This window comes from Cebus imitator, unplaced genomic scaffold (assembly GCF_001604975.1).
Source record: "Cebus imitator isolate Cc_AM_T3 unplaced genomic scaffold, Cebus_imitator-1.0 Scaffold340, whole genome shotgun sequence".
Taxonomy (NCBI): Eukaryota; Metazoa; Chordata; class Mammalia; order Primates; family Cebidae; genus Cebus; species Cebus imitator.
The window spans coordinates 669113-689803 of record NW_016107655.1 but is presented as its reverse complement, the minus strand read 5'-3'; the positions used below and the strand labels follow the sequence as shown (position 1 = coordinate 689803).

At 38.0% G+C, this 20691-nt stretch overlaps 1 protein-coding gene across 3 annotated transcripts in view; it reads right to left on the bottom strand.

The window, feature by feature from the left end:
- Positions 1–1377: 1377 nt before the first annotated feature.
- DNAJC13 (DnaJ heat shock protein family (Hsp40) member C13) overlaps positions 1378–20691 on the bottom strand; it is a 123502-nt gene continuing 104188 nt past the window's right edge. Inside the window, exons 50-58 of one of the 3 annotated variants that reach the window (XR_001818295.2) lie at positions 16475–16644; positions 16273–16315; positions 15759–15932; positions 13659–13838; positions 13157–13297; positions 11105–11248; positions 8678–8777; positions 3119–3227; positions 2139–2224 (exon numbers count right to left, since the gene is read on the bottom strand). Coding sequence is in view for 2 of the 3 variants with exons in the window: in XM_017505696.2 (XP_017361185.1) it covers positions 2118–2224; positions 8678–8777; positions 11105–11248; positions 13157–13297; positions 13659–13838; positions 15759–15932; positions 16273–16315; positions 16475–16644 (1059 nt within the window). In the remaining variant the exon portion in view is untranslated. Of the gene's footprint in view, positions 2225–3118; positions 3228–8677; positions 8778–11104; positions 11249–13156; positions 13298–13658; positions 13839–15758; positions 15933–16272; positions 16316–16474; positions 16645–20691 lie in introns of all 3 variants that reach the window. The other 2 variants (XM_017505696.2, XM_017505697.2) reach the window with 2 other exon arrangements.

Here is a 20691-nt window from a genome sequence, read left to right as displayed (position 1 = left end):
TCTCACTTTTATATCTATCTCAGGACTAAGGCAAATGGCTTCATGCTTAAATCTCAGGTAAAGCCTCCACCCTGAAAGATCAAAACTCAACTTTCCCCATCACATACATTTGCTTGACATTGCTATTGTCTTACTATAATGGCTCAGAATATACACTTCAGTGACACATAAGAGTAGTTTTGATTTCTTTTTTTTGAGACAGAGTTTTGCTCTTGATACCCAGGCTGGAGTGCAATGGCGCGATCTCGGCTCACCGCAACCTCCGCCTCCTGGGTTCAGGCAATTCTCCTGCCTCAGCCTCCTGAGTAGCTGGGATTACAGGCACGTGCCACCATGCCCAGCTAATGTTTTGTATTTTTTTAGTAGAGACGGGGTTTCACCATGTTGACCAGGATGGTCTCGATCTCTTGACCTCGTGATCCACCCGCCTCGGCCTCCCAAAGTGTAGTTTTGATTTCTTACTCTGTAACTTACTAGTTGTGTGACTTTTAGTAAGCTGCTTTACTTCTCTGAACCTCGTGTACTTCACCTGGAAGATGGGAATCATATCGGTACCAGGCCGATGGGTTTGCTTTGAGGTTTAACTGGCCGACAGGTTTGTTCTGAGGATTAAATGAGGTTATACAATACTTGGCAGACAGTAAATATTCAATAAAGGTTAGCTGTTATTGGCATCTAAACATCGATGATTGTGGATTTACAGGCCTTTATTATACTCACAATACTTATATACTTAGTATTTAAAAGAAAATATTGCTATGTTGATTTATGCTCTTCTTAATACCTAATCCCAATTTGGCTGTTATAATTTCTTTTAGTGAACACGTTTATGGTCTACTATTGTCTAGAAACAATCTGTGAGAGATGATAAACGATGCAAAAGTTTGAATCAGTGATTTGTAATAGAAGTTTCCATTTTGGCTGTTCTTACACATCAGCTGTAAACTAGGTTCTTGGTTTGAAAGGAATCTTGGAGGTGTGGGTATTTCCCCCTTCTTTAAGAACTGTTTATATTCTCCACGTTTATGGTTTCTTGCAGCTTGCAGTCATACTAGAAAATCTATGTGCTGAGAGTTGCTATTTGAAAAATCTTCTGGCTATTTAGTTGTCTCTTAAAAAATACTAATGTTACATTAATTCACACATTATTAACAGCCTGACCCATTCCTGAATGTTGTATGAAAAATAAATGAGATGCTGTCTGTGTCTGGCAACTTAGATGTGGCTGAAATATTAAAGTTCGGAATGATTAGATATGTCAATGCAGCTGTCTGTATGAGGAGATCCAAATGTAAGATAGTCTGTTTAACACTTCATCTGTCTTAGAAATAAAGATATGAGGTCTTCAAAGGGAAAGATTAAACTAGAACAGATATATATCATTAACAAAGCAGTCAATTCCCTTTATTTTTAAAATTTTATGTACACATATGAATGATCTGTATAATATACATTCAATATAGAAAGCTTTATATATTTGATAGTGTATAGAACATTTCACAATTACACGAATCTCTTACATAACATCTTGACATCCACTTTGAAATTTTTTTGCACAAGCTCCTTTTCATTCAATTTGGTAAAGCCAGTTATACATACTAATGTGTACTGTGAGCTTTCAGGTTAATGATTGAGGATACCAGTGAAGGGGTGCAGGGACAACAAAACCTAATAGTCTTGGATGGTGGGAGGAGGATGGCCACATAGACTTGATGCAGGAGAAGAAACTATTCTTTCCTGGGGAAGTCACTTAGCCCAATTTTTGTTGACTGTAGCTCAACCCTACAGTCATGCTAATTCAAAAAAAAAATTACAAAAACTAGGAGGAAAGTTTTGTCTTTTTGATTCACAGTTTTGTAAACAGGAACAAAATGTGCTTACATACACCAAGAAAAAAAAATTCTCGTGTACCCACTTACGTTGATCCACAGAGTGCTTTCTTATAATGTGATACAATTACAATCACTGACTTTTTTCCTAAAAATATATTTATAGAAAAAGGAATAACACTGTCATGAAACCAGGAGAAAGGCAGTAAGAATTTGCTTCGACATATCAGCTGGAGGAATGTGGACTCGGCGCTGGCCTTTCAGCGTTTATTGTCTCTTGTGAATATTTCAAGTCTGATAGCCAACGTCACCTGCCTCATGGTCTACAGGAGGTGGCAGGTTAGACATGACTGATGTGGATGTACCTGCAGTAAGGTAGCCAGCAACTCCAGGTCCTGCAAGAGAAAAAGGAAAGCACACACTTCTAGAGAGAGAGTCTAGTGCAAACACTGACCTTTATAATAATGTCAGAACCTGCTCAGGCACTCCATCACATGAAACTAATAATCGATTTCGATGACCTAAATGTACACCTATACCTTAACAGCTACATAGTACTATTTTCACATTTGCCCATACTATAGACTAGAAATCGTTTCAAAATGTATGCTGGACAGTAACACTGGTGTGGAAATATGGAAAAAAAATTTTCCTTCTTACATTTGGAAAGTTCAGTCTTTCAAAAAATTCTGAGCACTGAAAAGAGCTATGTCAAATGGAAAAAATGGAAACAGACAAAAGAAACTACACTCAGCCCATCCAAAAGTCCCGTGATGAAATTCAACATAAACACTTCTGTCAACACTCTAGCCTATTTTCATTTGGTGCAAAGAAATGCTATTGTAACAAGTAACACCAAATGAACAAGGGTTGCTACACCAAGGACTCTGAGAAAGAAAAGGCAGGCTCTGGACATCCATCTGTCACAGGATAAAACAAGAATGCTATGTGAAAGGGTACTGATATTTTAGTCTTCTATTTCTCCCTTGATTCTAACAGTTTCTATTGCATGAAAATGCCATATATGCCAGCATTTATCGAGATGTGTTCTCTAGGCATATTAATGGCTTTAGCCCTCTAGAGTTTAAACATTGCATAAACATTTAATTACACCTCAGAAGCACTGCACAAACTAACAAGTACTTGCAAGGGACAATGTAGCATAATATTGCATACTGAGCAATAGTTTTAGCTGAAATTGTAGGAAACAAGGCAAACAACTAAACATTGAAGGGTTAGGACTAGAAAGGCAGTGGGAACGGCATGCATTTAGCAAAACGTTTCTCTACCTGCTTCAGAGAGCTACACAGAAGTTAGCAAGCTGCCTGGCAGAGCGGATCTAAAGCCCGCTCCTGAGGTGAAGGGGGCTGCTGCCAGTTAGAAGGGAAGGAGAGACACCTGAGGGGAAAAAAGAAATATAAGCAGCAAGGGAAGTTGTGAGGAACTGCAAACAGCAGAGTAGTTTGATGAAGGCAGAAATAGGGATTGGTGGAGGACAAAAAGCCACCATTCAGATTCATCTTGTTTTGACGGTAAAAGTACTGTACTGTGGATATGAAATGGCTTATTCAGACACATGGGCAGAGATGACTCAGCCTGTGTGAGCTATAATTGAAGCCAATCAGAGTGCCCAGCTACTTGGAACGCGGTACTTATAAAAACCTTGTACTAGTAGAACTTACAAAAAAAATTTCCCCTTTTTAAGGTACTGTGGGGCCTGCATCTATCAACTCCTGCCTTGAGCCAATCAGGATGCCAGCCTTTTCAGTCTGCTCATGGGAAAAGGCCACCAGGTCAGCAACCCCCCACTGGCAACGCAGTTCAGAGCTACAGCAGCACGCTGTGATCATTTCCCACCCATCATCATTTTCTGAACTTTAGGCTGTAGCATGATTACCGCAAAACCATGCAGTAGGTCTCATCAAAGAAGTAACCCTTAACAGTAAGACCTCAAACACTCCAGACTGTGTGGTTTCTAAGCAATTGATTGTGGGCTCAACTTGGTTCTTATCAAAATAGGTTCTAAGACCAAACCATGAATGAAGCAGTTCTCAAACTGTGTGCTGAGGCATGCTGGAGTACTGCTGGATAATTATTCCCTTCGCCCATCTTTGTGTGTGTGCTTTTAAGAGATGGCAGTCTCGCTATGCTGCCTTGAACTCCTGGGCTCAAGCTACTCCCCTGTCCGGACCTCAAACTCCTAGGCTCAAGTGATCTTCCCACCCCAGACTACTGAGTAGTCGGACTCAGCCTGTCCACATGGACCAGAAGGGCGTGCCACATTGCCCAGCTAACTGTTGGGTATTTTAAATTTGAAACACAGTGCCATCTGCTGACTACCATACAAACAACTACTTTCGAGTTGTCTTGCAATAACTTCATAAACTTATTAGGTATTTTTAGCACCATTATTTGCCTCTTTAGGAAAGGCAAATCAAAATCAATTTCTGGAGAGTTCTACAAAGTTTGAGATGTTCTCCCCAGGCCCCTGGCCTCTCCTTGAGGATGTGTCTGGTTTCCTGGGGCTAAAAGGTGTCACCTGGTCATTAGCATGGAAAAGAGCAGTTGTGTTCTCTCCAAAGAAAGATGGGAAGAGCAGGGGGTGCCAGGAATGGACATGTGGCAAGATTTCACAAGGCTGGACTTCAGAGAAATAAGATGAAAAATTTACAAAGAATCCCACAGAACTGAATTGGCTACCATGATAAAGTATATACATCAAAAGTTCATCACCAATTCTAGCTCCTAAAAGCATCTTCACCCTGGCCTCTGTTCCTTTTCCTGTTGTTCCTTCTTTTGCTACTGATTTTCTAGGTGAGGTAATTTGAGGATTTTCATTGTTGAAATTATTTTTATGGGTCCCTGAACCGTCAGCACCAAGCTATTCTAGAACCTAATAAATGGCTAAGTAATCAAGGGCCCTGGATAATGAGCAACCACAATTTACATGCATGATAGGAAAAATTCCACTGAGGAACTTTTAAATAAGCATTTATCATAAAACAAAATAATATGCCAGGCTAGAGAATGTATGGAAGTATGTAGTCTGATTTATCAACATTGAATAATCCTACCTAGGGCTTTAAAATTTTCCCAAATCTTGAGCATGTGACTGAATGACATTTACTCAGCAGCCAGAGAGAAGAAAATGTACTTTTGGTCATTTTGATCTTACTTTGAAGTGGTAATTCACTCCTTTATCTTTCCCCATGTCCTAAACAAAATCCACCTAACTTGCCAAACTCACCTAAAAATATCAGTTAGAAGAAAGGATTGATGATGTGTGTTGTCACAGCACCCTGATTTCAATGATTACAGAAGGGTGGGTACAATCTGTATCTTCTGAAGTTTGGGAGTAGCACAGGGTACACTTTAATTAAATGCAATTCCAATTAAACACAACACGATAAATTCCTGGAGTTCCACATCATGGTATTTTATCATTATTAGAACTACATGCCCCTTTTATCAAACACATGATGCACAATACATCAATGAAAAGCTCAAACACAAAAAACATTTGGCGACTCAAGCAATGAGCACACATCAATCCAACTAGCGGTAAATTCACCTAATTATCTCTTAATTTGCCTATATCATTTGTAGAGGAGGATGTGGGCCTGACATCTTATATGCTACAATTTCAGGCAGAGAGCAAGAGTTAGGAGCTTTAACTTTTGAAATGGAGTTAGTTTTTTCATTTTTAATATAATCTAATTCTTTTTTTTTTTTTTTTTTTTGAGACAAAGTGTTGCTCTGTTGCCTAGGCTGGAGTGTGGAATTGCAAACTCAGCTCACTGCAACCTCTGCCTCCTAGGCTCAAGAAAGCCTCCTGAGTACCTGGGACTACAGGCATGCACCACCATGCCTGGCTGAATTTTTGTATTTTTTTTGTAGAGATGGGGTCTTGCTGTGTTGCCCAGACTGGTCTGGAAGTCTTGGACTCAAGCAGTCTGCCCACTTTGGCCTCCAAAGTTGCTGGTATCACAGACATGAGCCACTGCACCCAGCAAGTTAGTCCTTTCAAACAGGACAGACTAGAGCTGATGAAAAATCTCAAGTAACTAACATCAGTACAAAAGAGCATCCCAGATTGATAACGTGCCCAGAATTTCACAATTCTGGGGCCAACGATGCTTATAGCTTGTTCAGACTGTTCTACATGGACATGTCTGCAGGCTTCAGTAATACCTTCTGAAAGACCCATTATCCCCAAATCCCTTCCCAGTAGGGTTTTATTCCATCTTCCCACTTGGCCAGGCCTGTACAGAACTTGCTGCCCTTTAAGGCAGCCCAGGAATGGGAGCTTTTCTTTTTCCCTAACCTTCCAACCCCTTCACAAACACTTTTCATATCTTATTCAGAAAGCACCCCACAGATCCAGGTAAAAGAAAGGCACAGACAAGAAGCTTTTTACTCCCTGTACCTTTTCCCTGTAGTTACTAGGGCATGTGGATGGGAGTGAGGACCAAATGAAGTCCAGGTCTCTGAAGATAAACCCCTACTTCTTCTGGATTCTAACCACAGACCTTTTGGTTCACACTGTCAGTAAGTAAAGGACACATGTTTTTTATTTCATCAAGTCAAAGAATGCTAGGTAAGACAGAACTAAAAGAACTAGAAGAGGCTTTCCTGTAGAAAAGCTTATAATCTACACATTACTATTCTTCAGGGCCAATTTACTCTTAGTTAAGAAAAATAAAGCTGGACATGTACAGTGGCTCACACCTATAATCCCAGGATTTGGGAGTACAATGACCTCATTTGAGGTCGAGTCCGAGACCAGCCTGGCAATGCACACCTGTAATTCCAGCTATTTGGGGGGCCAAGGCATGAGAATCACTTGAATGAAGGTTGCAGTGAACTGAGATCATGCTGTAGCACTCCAGCCTGGTCAACAGAGCAAGACTCCATCTCAAAAAAAAAAAAAAAAATGCCAGGCGTGGTGGCATGAGCCTATAATCCCAGCACCTTGGGAGGCCAACGTGGGCAGACCACCTACAGGTCAGGAGTTTGAAACCAGCCTCTACTAAAAACACAAAAATCAGCCGGGCATGGTGGTGCATGCCTGTCATCCCAACTACTTGGGAAGCTGAGGCAGGAGAATGGCTTGAACCTAGGAGGCAGGGATTGTAGTGAGCCAAGATTGTGCCATTTAACTCCAGCCTGTGCAACAGAGCCAGACTCTGTTGCAAGAAAAAAAAAAAAAAAAAAAGAAGGAGGCCAGGTGTGCTGGCTCATGCCTGTAATCCCAGCACTTTGGGGGGCTGAGGTGGCTGGACTACCTGAGGTCAGGTGTTCAAGACCAGCCTGACATGGCAAAATCCTGTCTCTACTAAAAAAATAAAATAAAATAAAATAAAAATTAGCTGGGTGTGGTGGTGCACACCTGTAAGCTACTTGGGAGCTGAGGCAGGAGAATCGCTTGAAACCAGGAGGCAGAGGTTGTGCCACTGCACTCCAGCCTGAGTGAGAGAGCAAGACTCTGTCTCAAAATAAATAAATAAAAATAAGGCAGATTTTTTTTTTTTTTTCCAATCATACCATCCTACACACAAAGTAACTAATGTAATGCCATGAAAATGTTGTTTGTAAACTTTTGGACAAAGTTTTTAGAGTGCGTATGAGAACAAACTCCTACTTAGAAGCTACAGCTTTAAGACCAAATCTGAAGAGAGATATGGGATAGACTAAGACCACACACTAGGTATTTTTCTCCATATATATGAGGGGCAGGGCATGAAAAAATTAAAATGAAAACCTATGACACTGTTCTGAATAGGACATGACCTGCAACCAAAGCACTGCATGTTTATAAAATTTAGGACTCTGCTCCAACTTTTGGAGTGTTAATATTAGAGGTCATGGTGAAGAGAAAAAGGGTCACACCGAGTTTAAAATTAAAGCCAGGCAGAACTTCCTCCAAAGTCCTTACTTTTGAATATTCAAGATCGAGTCTTCATGATTTTATAAACTTCTATACTAGCAATCAAGATTATAAAAACAATTACAATGGCTTAGAAATGCTGGGTGATAATTTTTTTCTCTTAATCTCTGGTTTATCTTAGTTTATCATCTCTTGTTAGGAGAGAATGCAGGGCTGATATATTTTTATATACTACAATTTCAGGCAGACAGCAAGAAGTGCCTCATATTCCTAAGGTTAATTTCAAATTCAAAACTTTTATACGAGACAGGATATTGCCTCTTTAGCACTCAGCAATAGTCTGACTTTCTTATGTTGAAGCCTATATGAAAATGACTATTCCACAATTATGCAATGAGTGTGTCAAACAAACATTCTGAGTTTTAAACATAAGATCTTTTGAAACCAAAGCAGTAAAACATGCTTTCATTCATGATACCTACAGATTCCACCCCATAAAATTCACGCCCTAATTATTTACCAAAACCAAAAATGAACCACTGGAAACTTAGGAGAATATCTTTTACATATAATTATATATATTTGGAGCTTTAATCTGTTATTCTGACAGATATGGAACAATGATATGTTTCTGATATTGATATTCCTCAGCAGATATTCATTCTCTTTACAAGATAAACACTTTAATACAGACATACTCCAAATATAGTCTATAACCCAATTAATTGGATCAAAACTGAACAAAATACATGGCTTTAGTCAGTGCCAATTCAACATAACAGTTTGCATGCTATATAAAGCTAAAACCTGAGGTCTACTACATGCTCATAGCACCTCCAAGAAAGGTCAGCTAGTAGCCTAGGAAACACTCTGAATACAACTTTAAGTCTATTAAGGGCAAAAAGAAGGTCCAAGTGGCTTCTGCCAGGTGTCTTACAATAACCAATTAGGTATGGCTTACCTGTGAGGTATCCTGCTGTTTGTGACTCAGAAATGAACAAATCATGTTTCTGATCTTTGAAGGCACTCCAGACTGAAGAACGACATAGGATTTCATTCACCTAGGAAAGTAAAGCAAGCCCTTTGAACATAAAATAAAGGACTGGATGTTGGAACACAAAAAGAAAAACCAACTTCCAAAGCCACAAGGAAGGCGGCCAGTGAGGAAAGACCCAAGTATGCAGCAACAACTAGCATTCATCAAACACTCCATAGCAGGCCCTGTGTCAGACACATCTCATTAAAGGAGACCCAAAGAGGTCCTCAAGTCAGTCGTCCCTTTAAAGCTGACTCTATTATTTGAACCTACAATTACTGACATATGTAATCCAAGCAGAAAGATTCCTATGCAGAGTATTTTCTTTTGACAGTAATAGATGACTGACGGTGATGGGCTCATGAGCTATTCCCAAGGAAGGAGTTTGGGGAGAAGATACTGCCAAGTTGAGCTAAAACTTACAGCAGTCTTTCAAATTATAAGCTGTGACCTAAAGAGGTTTATGAAACAATCAGGAGGGTTGTGAACAGCATGCTTGAAAAAATAAAACTGGTTAATACAGAAAGCATCAGAGTATCATAAGTAAAATGGGTACTATTCTTTGAAATACATACACATATGAGTATAAATAATATGTGGGAATGTGCACTAAACTAAGATGAAAGACATTTCTGTGTGACACTAACAAATGTTCAGGAAATACCAACTTAGTGACATCAATGTTCTTATCAAATATTTATCAAGCACCTCTTAATGTGGCAGGCACAGTGAACACAAAGATGAAAAAGACAGACTGTCTCTGAACAGTCTGTCAGACTCTATCTAGTAGGGGAAACAGTGTCAAATAATTTTGTGGTAAGAATTAAAGTAAGGTTATACATGGGGACCATGCGAGTCCAAGGGAGGGGGCACCCGCTCCAGCCTTGGAAAGAGGCAAGAGTGGAAGTGATTAGCTGTAAAGCTGGTAAAGTAGTTTCCTATTTGGAAACTACTATAGGTCCTTCCTCCCCTCCCTTGGGTGTGGAAAGTGGATGTCAAGATTACTTTGCTAATTTCATTACCAGGAATCCTGAGGCAAGTCAAGGACAAGACAACTGCCTGCAAGTGGTGCAGGAGAGCCTTTGCTTGGCATTTAGAATACTCATAGGCAAAACCCAAGAAAATACTTTTAAAAACACACCAGATAACGACTACAGCAATATATGCTGCCTCTCTTCTTTAATATCATTTTAAATCATTTAAATGATCATACTGATAGAATGACAATGGCATGAAAAATGTTTCTTTACTGGAAACATACAAATTCAGTAAATTCACTACAGGAAAGCTGTAGCTGAAGTCAATTAAAAGCTATACAACATTAGTAAGGGAAACAACCCAAATGTCTATCAATAGATGAATTAATAAACAAATGGGAGCCTTTACATACAATGATGTATTTAGACATAAAAATGAAGCATCGATAACATGGATGACACTTAAAAACATCTAAGTGACAAGACAGACACAAAGGGTCACATACGTCCGATTCTATTTATATGAAATATGCAGAAGAGGTAAATCCAGGGACAGAAAACAGATTGGTGGGTGCCAAACGCTGGGAGGAGGAGGAAAGGGAGAGTAGCTGCTGAATGGGTACAGGGTTGATGAAAATGTTTTGTAACTAGTTATGGTGGTATTTGCACAACACTGTTAAAGTCCTAACTGCCAATTAACTATTCACTGTAAAATAGTTAATTTTATGCTATGTAAATTTCATCTCAATAAAAAGAAATGAACATTAGTAGATGGGGCTACATAGTAACACTGAATGAGGAACTCCTTAGAGGCAAAAATAAAAATAAAACCAGAGAGGAAAATTAAATTACTGAACAGGCCCAAAGTCAGCAAATACATGCAGGTGAAATACATTGATACACATAGGAAAAACAAAGTCACAATAAAAGGGGGGAAAAAACCCTATTTTATAAGCACCAGAAAGAGGAAATGAAAACAAAAATGATGTTCTACATCTTTTAAAATGGCATTATGGGATAGTTAATGAATTTGGTTATTACTACCCATGAGTAACTCCTAGAGCTGAAAGTTAATCTTAACCAGCACTAAATGCTGCATATCCTATGCTAAAGGTTTCCAGCATTTTCTTCTGGAAATGTACAACATGCCATCACTGTACAGAAGAATCCTCCTGAATAACTACTGAGTATATGATTTATGCTTTTTCGTCAGTTATGACGCAGGTATGCAAGTTCATCCTTGGTCTTTGGCTCTTCTCCAGTTACAGCCAACATAACCATATCTATAAGTGGAACTTGGACACAGGTACATGGATCATCCATGGCCAAGACCCTGGCTTTTACGATACCAAAAGTTGCCTCTATGCAGACTCACCTGTTCTCCATACTGCAAACTTCGAGTCATTGCCTTGAGAGCTTTAACAATCTGAGCCTTAGTGGCTGCTGGGCTGTCCAGATTTTCAAGGCCAATGCCTTCGAGTAATTTTAAGAGGTATGGGACCAAATCTGCTTTCAAAGCCTAAAAGAAACATTAAGCATATATAAACAAACAGGAAAAAATGCAAATAAACTACTGAAGAAATAATTTTACCCTTGGGACCATACCTGGAAGGCAGCCTGTTGCACCATACTCTTATGCCATATACAGATTTAAGTATCTAATGATACTTTTATTTAATAAGATCTTATTCTGTGCCATCAATCATTCTAAATGCTATATATCTATTATTTTATTCAATCTTCCATACACCTAATGAGGTAGGCACTATTATCATTACAGATGGAATAATCAATGCACAGAGGGGGGAAAATATATTCAAAATCACAGACCTGGGCAGTACTAAAATATGTATTTAGAGCCAGAAAATATAGAATCTAGGCTTTTAGTCCCTCTATTGGGCTGCCTGCCCTAGTAACACTGTACTAATAGGCAACAATCTCTGAAATATATTAGTATTTTTTCATATTTTCTTCAAACATCAATCTTTGTGGTCATCGTACATTTCATATCAGCCTTATAAAAGCTAAATAATCATCTAGTATCACAATTTTTACTATCCATTCTGAAACTCAGAGGGAACAGGTAGAAATAAAAGACATTCAGTGAGTGCACCTTTTTTTCAGGTACTGTTCTCATAACAACCCTCTGAGATAGTCATAACCTTATTTTATAGATGAGGAATCTGAGCATTTTAAGGTTAGATATCATGTCTGAGGTCACAGAGCCATCAAGTGGTAGTACCAACTCCTATTGTTTCCTACACATCAAACTCGTCAAGCCAGTCATAAGTCTGAACCTCACAGCATCTAATATCTCCTTGAGATGTACCCAACAGCTCTATTTGCCTCAATGAGGGGCCAGCAGTAAAGGCTGAGGGGCTGAGAGAATGATAATAAAGATGCAGGGCCTTATATTCTGGCTAAGGATAGCAGATGTCACTTAGTCATCTGGCACGTAATGGGAAACTACTGAATGGTTTTTAAGATGAAGAATGGCTCAGTTATACTTCAGAACTCTATTTAAATACTTTACTCTTTTTTATTGTATGTATTTATGAGAAGTGATGTGACGACACAAGCATACAATGCGGAGTAATTAAATTAAGCTAATCAGCCTATCTACCATTACAAATACTTTTCTGTGGAAACATTTAAAATTTACTCTTACCAATTTTGAAATATACAATGTATTATTAACTACAGTCACCATACTGCAATAGATCTTAAGCCTTATTGTTCCTAACAGCAACTTTGTACTTTTTAAACCAGCATTTTCACATTCTCCCCACCCTCCGCCTCTGGTAATCACCATTCTACTCTTTGCTTCTATGAGTTTGTTTTACACTCCATTTACAAGTCAGATCTTGTGATATTTGTTCTTTGAGTTACATTTTAGAAAGATCGCTTTTGCAAGTTTTTAAATTTGTATCTTTTTTTGTTCCTTTAACATCTATCTACATGGATATTCAACAAGTCGTGCTTCCATTAGGTGGACAGTCTCTTTGAAAAAGAGCAATAAATGTATTGGCAGGTTTCTTAAATATGACTTAATAAAGGAATAAATAAACACAGTAAATTTTTCCAAAAAGGATGAAGCACATTTTACAAAACAAGCTAAGCAAGCTAAGCTAAACTAATGGCACAATGGATAGCCAAAATTTAAATTTCATACACCATAAAAGCACTCTCAAGTTGGTAAGACTGTTGGCAGCTGCCCCACTTTTCTTTATGTGTATATATACACACACATATTATACACACTACTGTATGTCTATGTACATATAAATTATAAAATTGTGCACATACAAATTCACAAGTTAACTTTCACCAACCCTAAGTCAAGGAAACCAAATCAGTACCAAGTAAGTAAAAATCTATTTGGCATGTTTGCTTTCCTAAAATAGTGCTAAATCTAGAAGTCACTTACTTGTGCTACTAATTCACTCTGCTCCTTCTGAAACATTCGATTAATTGTTTCACAGGCTAGACCAACAGTATCTGCTCGCTTTTTCATTCCATTCATCAGTGGGCCAATGGTCTCTAAAGATGCCATGGCTCGAACACATAGCTAAGTGAACAAAAGGGAAGGTTACTTGTAGAGTAGCAATATTTATATAACATGGTAAATACCGTAACAAAATGAGTAAAAAAGAATCCCTTACTTTCAGCTTAATAATGAACTGAACCAAATTCAATCTTCTATTATATCATCTAAACTTGTATTTATCAAATAAATAAGTACATCTAAACTGGTATTTATCAAAACTATTTGTTCTGGTAACCCAGAACTAATAAAATACCATGTGGTTCATATGCAAAAAGACACATGGCAGAAAGGGGATTTGTATAATACTACAACTTATATCAGTCAAGAAGATGGTACAGATAAATTCTGGAGCTAATAAGCTACTAAGTGGACTCATCAATACCTCATTTTCAGACAAGACGTGGATAACCCGAATGGCACTCTTAGGAATGGCATTGTTCCTATGATTCATCGCCTGGATAACTTTGGGAAGATGGCCCAGTGGTGGCACCTGATCTGCCAGCTGAGGTTGTGCATTGAAGAGACACACTGTTGCCATTGTTAAGGTTTCCAGGGTTTCTCCCTGCAGGTGTAAAACAAACAAACAAAATAAAATGAACTATAAATTTATCATATAGTCCTAAATATCAAATGTAAGTATTTGGTGTTCAAAACGAGGGATTCAAAAGTTCTAAGTGCTGATACTTAAAAATAGATTCACGAATCCTAAGAGAATGAACTTCTCATTTTCTTTGATAAAAGGCATGAATCCATGAAGAACTTTAAGAATGTGCTATTTTAATCTAAGCAGGATTTCACTAGGTTAGGCATACCAATTTCTTTTTTTTTTTTTTTTCTTTTGAGACGGAGTTTCACTGTTGTTACCCAGGCTGGAGTGCAATGGCGCGATCTCGGCTCACCGCAACCTCCGCCTCCTGGGTTCAGGCAATTCTCCTGCCCCAGCCTCCTGAGTCGCTGGGATTACAGGCACGCGCCACCATGCCCAGCTAATTTTTTGTAGTTTTTAGTAGAGACGGGGTTTCACCATGTTGACCAGGATGGTCTCGATCTCTTGACCTCGTGATCCACCCGCCTCGGCCTCCCACAGTGCTGGGATTACAGGCTTGAGCCACCGCGCCCGGCCAGGCATACCAATTTCTATTGCAGGTTTAAGAGATCATGTCCCAAATGATATTACTAGAAATTTTTAGACAATGTTGCAGGTATGTTTCTGTCAGAACAATAATCCAGGAGAATGCAGAACTAGTGAAATGTTTTTCCCAGTTTCATTAAAAATCCTACTGTTTAACATGTCTGGCTCCCACAAAGCACTTTCTATTGTGGATAACAGACCTTCAGCTTATATCACTAGATGCACACATCTAGAACCATAATAAAATGCATCTTAAATTAACATTAAAATTGGAATGTGTCCAAAAAGAAAGGTGATATAGGAGGAAACTGCTATGCGCTTTCCTTAAGTTTTGGCTTATGAGGACTGCATTTTCCAAGCAAACTATGTATTAGTAAAAATCCTATTAGAGTAACATGACCATGGAAAGTAACACTGGTAAATACTCGGCAAACTAATCATGTTTCTAAAATATGTTTTATTAAGCTAATGATAATAACTAATAACTTCTAAGCACTTGAAATGTGCCATACATTAAGTATTCTATATATATTAAATAAGTAGAACCTCAGCCTCAGAGGTGGGTGCTATGATTATTCTATAAATGCAGCAACTGAGGCTGTCATGAGGTATTGCCCAAGATCACAGACTGGTCAGTGGTATGGCTGGGACTGAGTTCCAGGACCATCTAAAACACAACTCAGGCTCCTAATCACCTTATTCCGTAGCCAGCCTAATTCAATGACAATCATGTAGGCCAATTGTCTTCAATCTCAACAAAATATTAAAACTTCTGAAAACAAAAAACGCTTTGAAAAGCAAAATCTTATATACTATCAGGGTATCTGGCTTGTCAAACCAAGACCAAGGCTACCTTCTCACTTACTTCTGCTTCCCTGCTAGCCTCAGGTTTTGAGCACAGGTACAGGATTCAACCACACAGTTACTATTCTTCTGTCAAATTCTTTGACTAGGGTTATCCCTGCCATATACACAAAGTGGAGTGAAGCACATGTCCAAGCAGAACACCATCTCAGAGGAAAACTGAACGTTTCGGTTTCTCCTTAAAATTACACATTCATTAGAATGTACAGTAAAAACCTTTTAAAGCTTCTTTAATTGTTAGAAATAGCATCCTCTCAATATAGATATCTCTAACTTTGGTTCACAAACATACTAAAGAGCTTCACTTTTGAACATGATTGGCAAAAAAAAATGATTAAGGGGCATATGTGAATTTAAATGCGGCTGCTAAACAGAAAGAGATGGCCAATTCCTAAGTCATGGTCTTTGTGAATAAGATTGTAAGAGACACACCATCAGTCTAGTTAACAAAGTCTTTGAAATGTTTTGCTGATGACTCGAGCTTACATGAGGATTGTTCTTCTCTAGGAGCTCAGTCAATTTTTCTAATAGTGCAATAAGAAATTCTCTAGGCTTTCTTAGAACCCAGGCTGGTTGTGCAATAAAGATCCTCAAGAAGACGCCTCCAACAGCAAGTTCACCCTCTGCTTCTCCAAACACCACAGCAAAATCTTCAGGCAACTTTAAATAGAGAAAGAATGACAGTCAAGTCACTTAATAATCTTGAAGCTAGAAATGCACACCATATTAAAGAATTGTTTATAATGTTAACCAGTCTACAAATAGCCATTAATATAATCAAATTATGAGTTTTATTTTTTCCTAATAAAGTTCAGAAGCGGTGTTGTTCTTACTAACTTCAAAAGTTGAAATACTCCAATTTGTATGTTTGAAGCCTTATTTTCCAGGGGGAATATCCAAGAGTCTTAATTACAAAGTAGTTATAAGTTGGCATTAAACTGACTCAGTAAGAACTTAACTAAATCAACAGAAAATAGACGTAAATTGAAGTATATTTTACCTTCCAGTTTGCTTCAGGGTTGTCCTGCTGATTTTTAAAGTGCCTTGGGGAAGAAAAGGGATGGATATCAAACTTCAGTACAAAATACATTTTCATTAATCTTTAGCATAAGTTTTAGAGGTGACAGGCACAGTAAGAAATGTTTGCCCTTCCCAGTGATCTTATTTAAAGGCTATAAATTATTACCATTGTTTTTACTTACTCTAGCATCATTTCCCTAACTGTTGTGGACACTTTATCTCTGGAATTATCATTCCAAATTAACTCAGGATTTTCATGAGTTCCTTCAAAAATATGTACAGCAGCTTCAGGATTGTCTCTCATAGCATCCATGAAAACGCTTGGTAGAAATTTCATTAACGTAATTCGAACCTATACGAGAAGGTTTGAGAATGAAAAAGACACCTACTGGAAACACCTCAACATTTCATTTGTTTGCATTTTGCTAATAAGGTAGAATATCAATATAATTTGTGTTATGACTTATATGGGCCATAACCATTACCTACAAGATCTGGAGTAGAAAAGACAATCCTTGGTTTATGCAAAGTTACCTTCAAGTTAAGACTCACTATGCCTGATCCTACTTACCTATCAAGTTTCATTTTCTCTATTCGGCCATGGTGATCAAAAAAAATATTTCATTTTCACCTCCTGCCTCGGTATCACTAGTATGGTAAAGTTCCTAGAGCACACTTTGTAGGTCTTGCCTTACATATGCAGAATGCCCTTAGCCAGGCTAGTCCCTTCCAACTCTCCCTTATAGCCCCTGCCCACACAAGCTGATCTTCTCATTCTACCTTTTGCAAGTATTTTCTAGTACATTTATTTTACTCTATGCTTTATGTTATACTGTGTCTTTTTCCAAAAAAAAAAAAGATTTAAAAAGCAACTTTTACTAGAAGCCATAATTCTTAGCAAACTAGTACACAAGAACAGAAAACCAAATACTGCATGTTCTCACTCATAAATGGGAGTTGAACAGGGAGGGAAACATCACACACTGGGGCCTGTCAATGGGTAGGGGACTAGGGGAGGGATAACATTAGGTGAAATACCTAATGTAGATGACAGGGTTATGGATGCAGCAAACCACCATGACACATGTATACCTATGTAACAAACCTGCATGTTCTGCACATGTACCCCATTTTAAAGTATAAAATTTTTTAAAAGCAGCTTTAAAAGATATATATCTACCATCCAGACATTTAAAGCTGTATTTTGGGAAAAAAAAAAAGAAAGAAAGAAAGAAAAGAAAAAAATGTCTAGGACACAGATACAGACAAATTAAAAATTAGTGTGAGGCACAGGGACAAAGGGGAAAATGAGGGTTGGAAAAGTGTTTTTCCTTTAGATCATCACGTTTATCTCTTCTGTGTCAAATTCTGGCTTCAAATCTTATCTTATGGAAACCCTCTTGGTCCAGTCTGTCTTACTCATTGCTTGTATTTCTCAGGCCCTGGCACATATCAGATGCTTAAATACCTGAATGAATGGACGAATATGAAGTCAGTATACAGAAGAAACATGAAAAGCTCCACAAACTGCTAAAGATATACTATAAATTCAGCTCTGAACTTCCTAGCAGCCAATGAACTAAATTTCAGTTACGTAACAGAACACCCACAAAGTAAAAGCAAGTCAGCTGCTTCAGAGACACCCAACTATTTCTGGAAGAAAAGAGTAATTTCTCCTAGGGTTCCCATGGGAGGGCATTTGTTATATATTAAATAATACCATCAAGGTGAACTCAACAAGAGGTTTCACAGGTTTATTTCTTCCTATATTCCCTAAGTATGATGAGAGTATCATGCTGAAATATAATTCAACTCTACAGAGGACAAGAGAAGGTACAGAAAGTTATTCTTCTTGGTCATGGGCTCCCTAGCATAAGAACCATGCTTGACCTGCTCACTGTGGTGTGTCTTCCCCTAGTAGCTTATTCTCACAAGGACCAGAGAAATACATGTCAAAGAAGCACCTAAAAGTCAGAGCAGAATTTAAAGGCTCTTTATTTTCATTTTCTCACTGTGGAGCTAAAGACAGACATATTACCCAAAGTCATTAAGTCAGTGATCTGTGATCAATAAAAGAAGATTTTTGCTCAGAATATTATGCTGCCATCTTGCTATACCAGGCCAATTACTTCACCTTTAATACAACTGCTTATTGTTTTTATTTATTTTATTTTTTGAGACAGGGTCTCACTCTGTCACCAGGTTGGTGTACAATGGCATGATCATAGCTCACTGTAGCTTTGAACTCCTAAGCTCAAGGAATCCTCCCTCCTTAGGCTTTTGAATAGCTAAGATTACAGGCATGCTACCATGCTTGGCTAATTTCTAACTTTTTAAGAGATGGGGGTGTCTCTACCTTACCCAGGTTGGTCCTGAACTCCTAGCCTTAAGCAATCCTCCTGCTTCAGCCTCCTGAACAGCTAGGATTACAGGCATGAGTCACTGTGATCTAACTGTTGTGTTTAAAGTTTTTAACAAAATCATATTCTGAAACATACTTGGCTGTCTAATAAGAATCACTGTGAAGGTAACATAACACTAACAGAACATTGTTGAAATCATTCTACATAAATTTTGGGGCAGAAATATCTGATATGTCTTAATATGTCTTATTTCATTATATACTAGTATTTAAAAGAACCCCTAATAGCTATTTTAAAATATTTTATAGCTTGAAACAAAAATTGAAACTTTTATAGCAAGCAAGATAAATGAAGTAATAACCTTTCTAGAAATGAACCATTTATATAATTGTAATAAGCTGTATTTGTGAGCGACTGCTACAGAAATCATCTAGACCAGTTAAGTGAATTTCAAATGTCTTATTTAAGAGCTATATTTATGATTATTATCAAATTGTAAGCAAACTTTAATTTTACTTAACTGTCTTAACCTGAGTCCCTTCATTTCTAAATTTAATTTAACCTACTGTCATCTTATACTTTTAAAAAAGGCACATTAAGTTACTTGACCAGCTGTACAAAATCAAGTCTCTTCCTATGCGATTTCTGAGAATGCTTCTTTGGCATTCTAATTTAATTCAATTTAATGAATGACCCAAGTCTATTCATCTGTAAAAAGCAGTATTAAAGCAAAGCTTACCAAGATGTTTAAAGCATTTCAAATGCTAAGAAGTACATAACTTTATTACTCACTGGTGTATATACTATTAAACATTTGAGCAAAAAACTTACATAAGGCAAATACTTTGGCCATAAACCTTCAGTTATGTTCAGGTTACTCAGCTATTCTAGAACAGGGGTTGGCAAACAAGGAATCTCATCTAGCCTGCTACCTATTTTTGTATATAAAGTTTTGTTGGAACACAGCCACATTCATTTGTTCATTTACTATCCATGGCTATTTTCCTGTTGCAACGGGAGAGCTCAATATTTGTAACAGAGATCACATGGCCCACAAAGGATAGAATATTGACCATATGGCCTTTTGATATGGTTTGGCTGTGTCCCCATCCAAATCTCATCTTGCATTTCCATGTGTTATGGGAGGGACCTGGTAGGAGGTAACTGAATCATGGGGTCAAGTCTTTCCCATGCTGTTCTGTTCTCATGATAGTAAGTCTCAGGAGATCTGACGGTTTTAAAAAGGGGAGGTTCTCTGCGCAGTCTTTCCTCTTGTCTGCCACCATGTGAGACATGCCTTTCCCCTTCCACCATGGTTGTGAGGCTTCCCCAGCCATGTGGAAATATAAGTCCAATAAACCTCTTTCTTTTGTAAATTGCCCTGTGTTGGGTATATCTTTATCAGCAGTGTGAAAACAGGCTAATACACCCTTTATAGAAAAACATTACTGGCCCAAACCTACCTCACACCATGGATAAAAATTAACTCAAATGGATCAAAAACAAACATAAGAACTAATACTATAAAACTGAGGAGAAAACATAGCCATAAATCTTTGTTAACCTTGTGTTAGACAACAATTTCTTAGACATAACCTCAAAAGAACAAGCTGAACAAAAAAGAAACTGGACCTCCTAAAAACTTAAAATTTTTGTGCTTCAAAGGGCACCACCAAGAAAGTAGAGAAACAATCAGGATAATGTTAGAAAATATTTGCAAATCCTATCTATAATATCTAATAGATAGGGACTAATATCTAAAACATATAAAGAACAATTACAGCTCAATAATAAAAAGATAAATAATCCCAATTTAAAAATTAGTGAAGAATGTAAATAAGTATTTCTCTTAAAAAGTACAAATGGGGCCGGGCGCGGTGGCTCACGCCTATAATCCCAGCACTTTGGGAGGCCGAGGCGGATGGATCACGAGGTCAAGAGATCGAGACCATCCTGGTCAACATGGTGAAACCCCGTCTCTACTAAAACTACAAAAAATTAGCTGGGCATGGTGGCGCGTGCCTGTAATCCCAGCT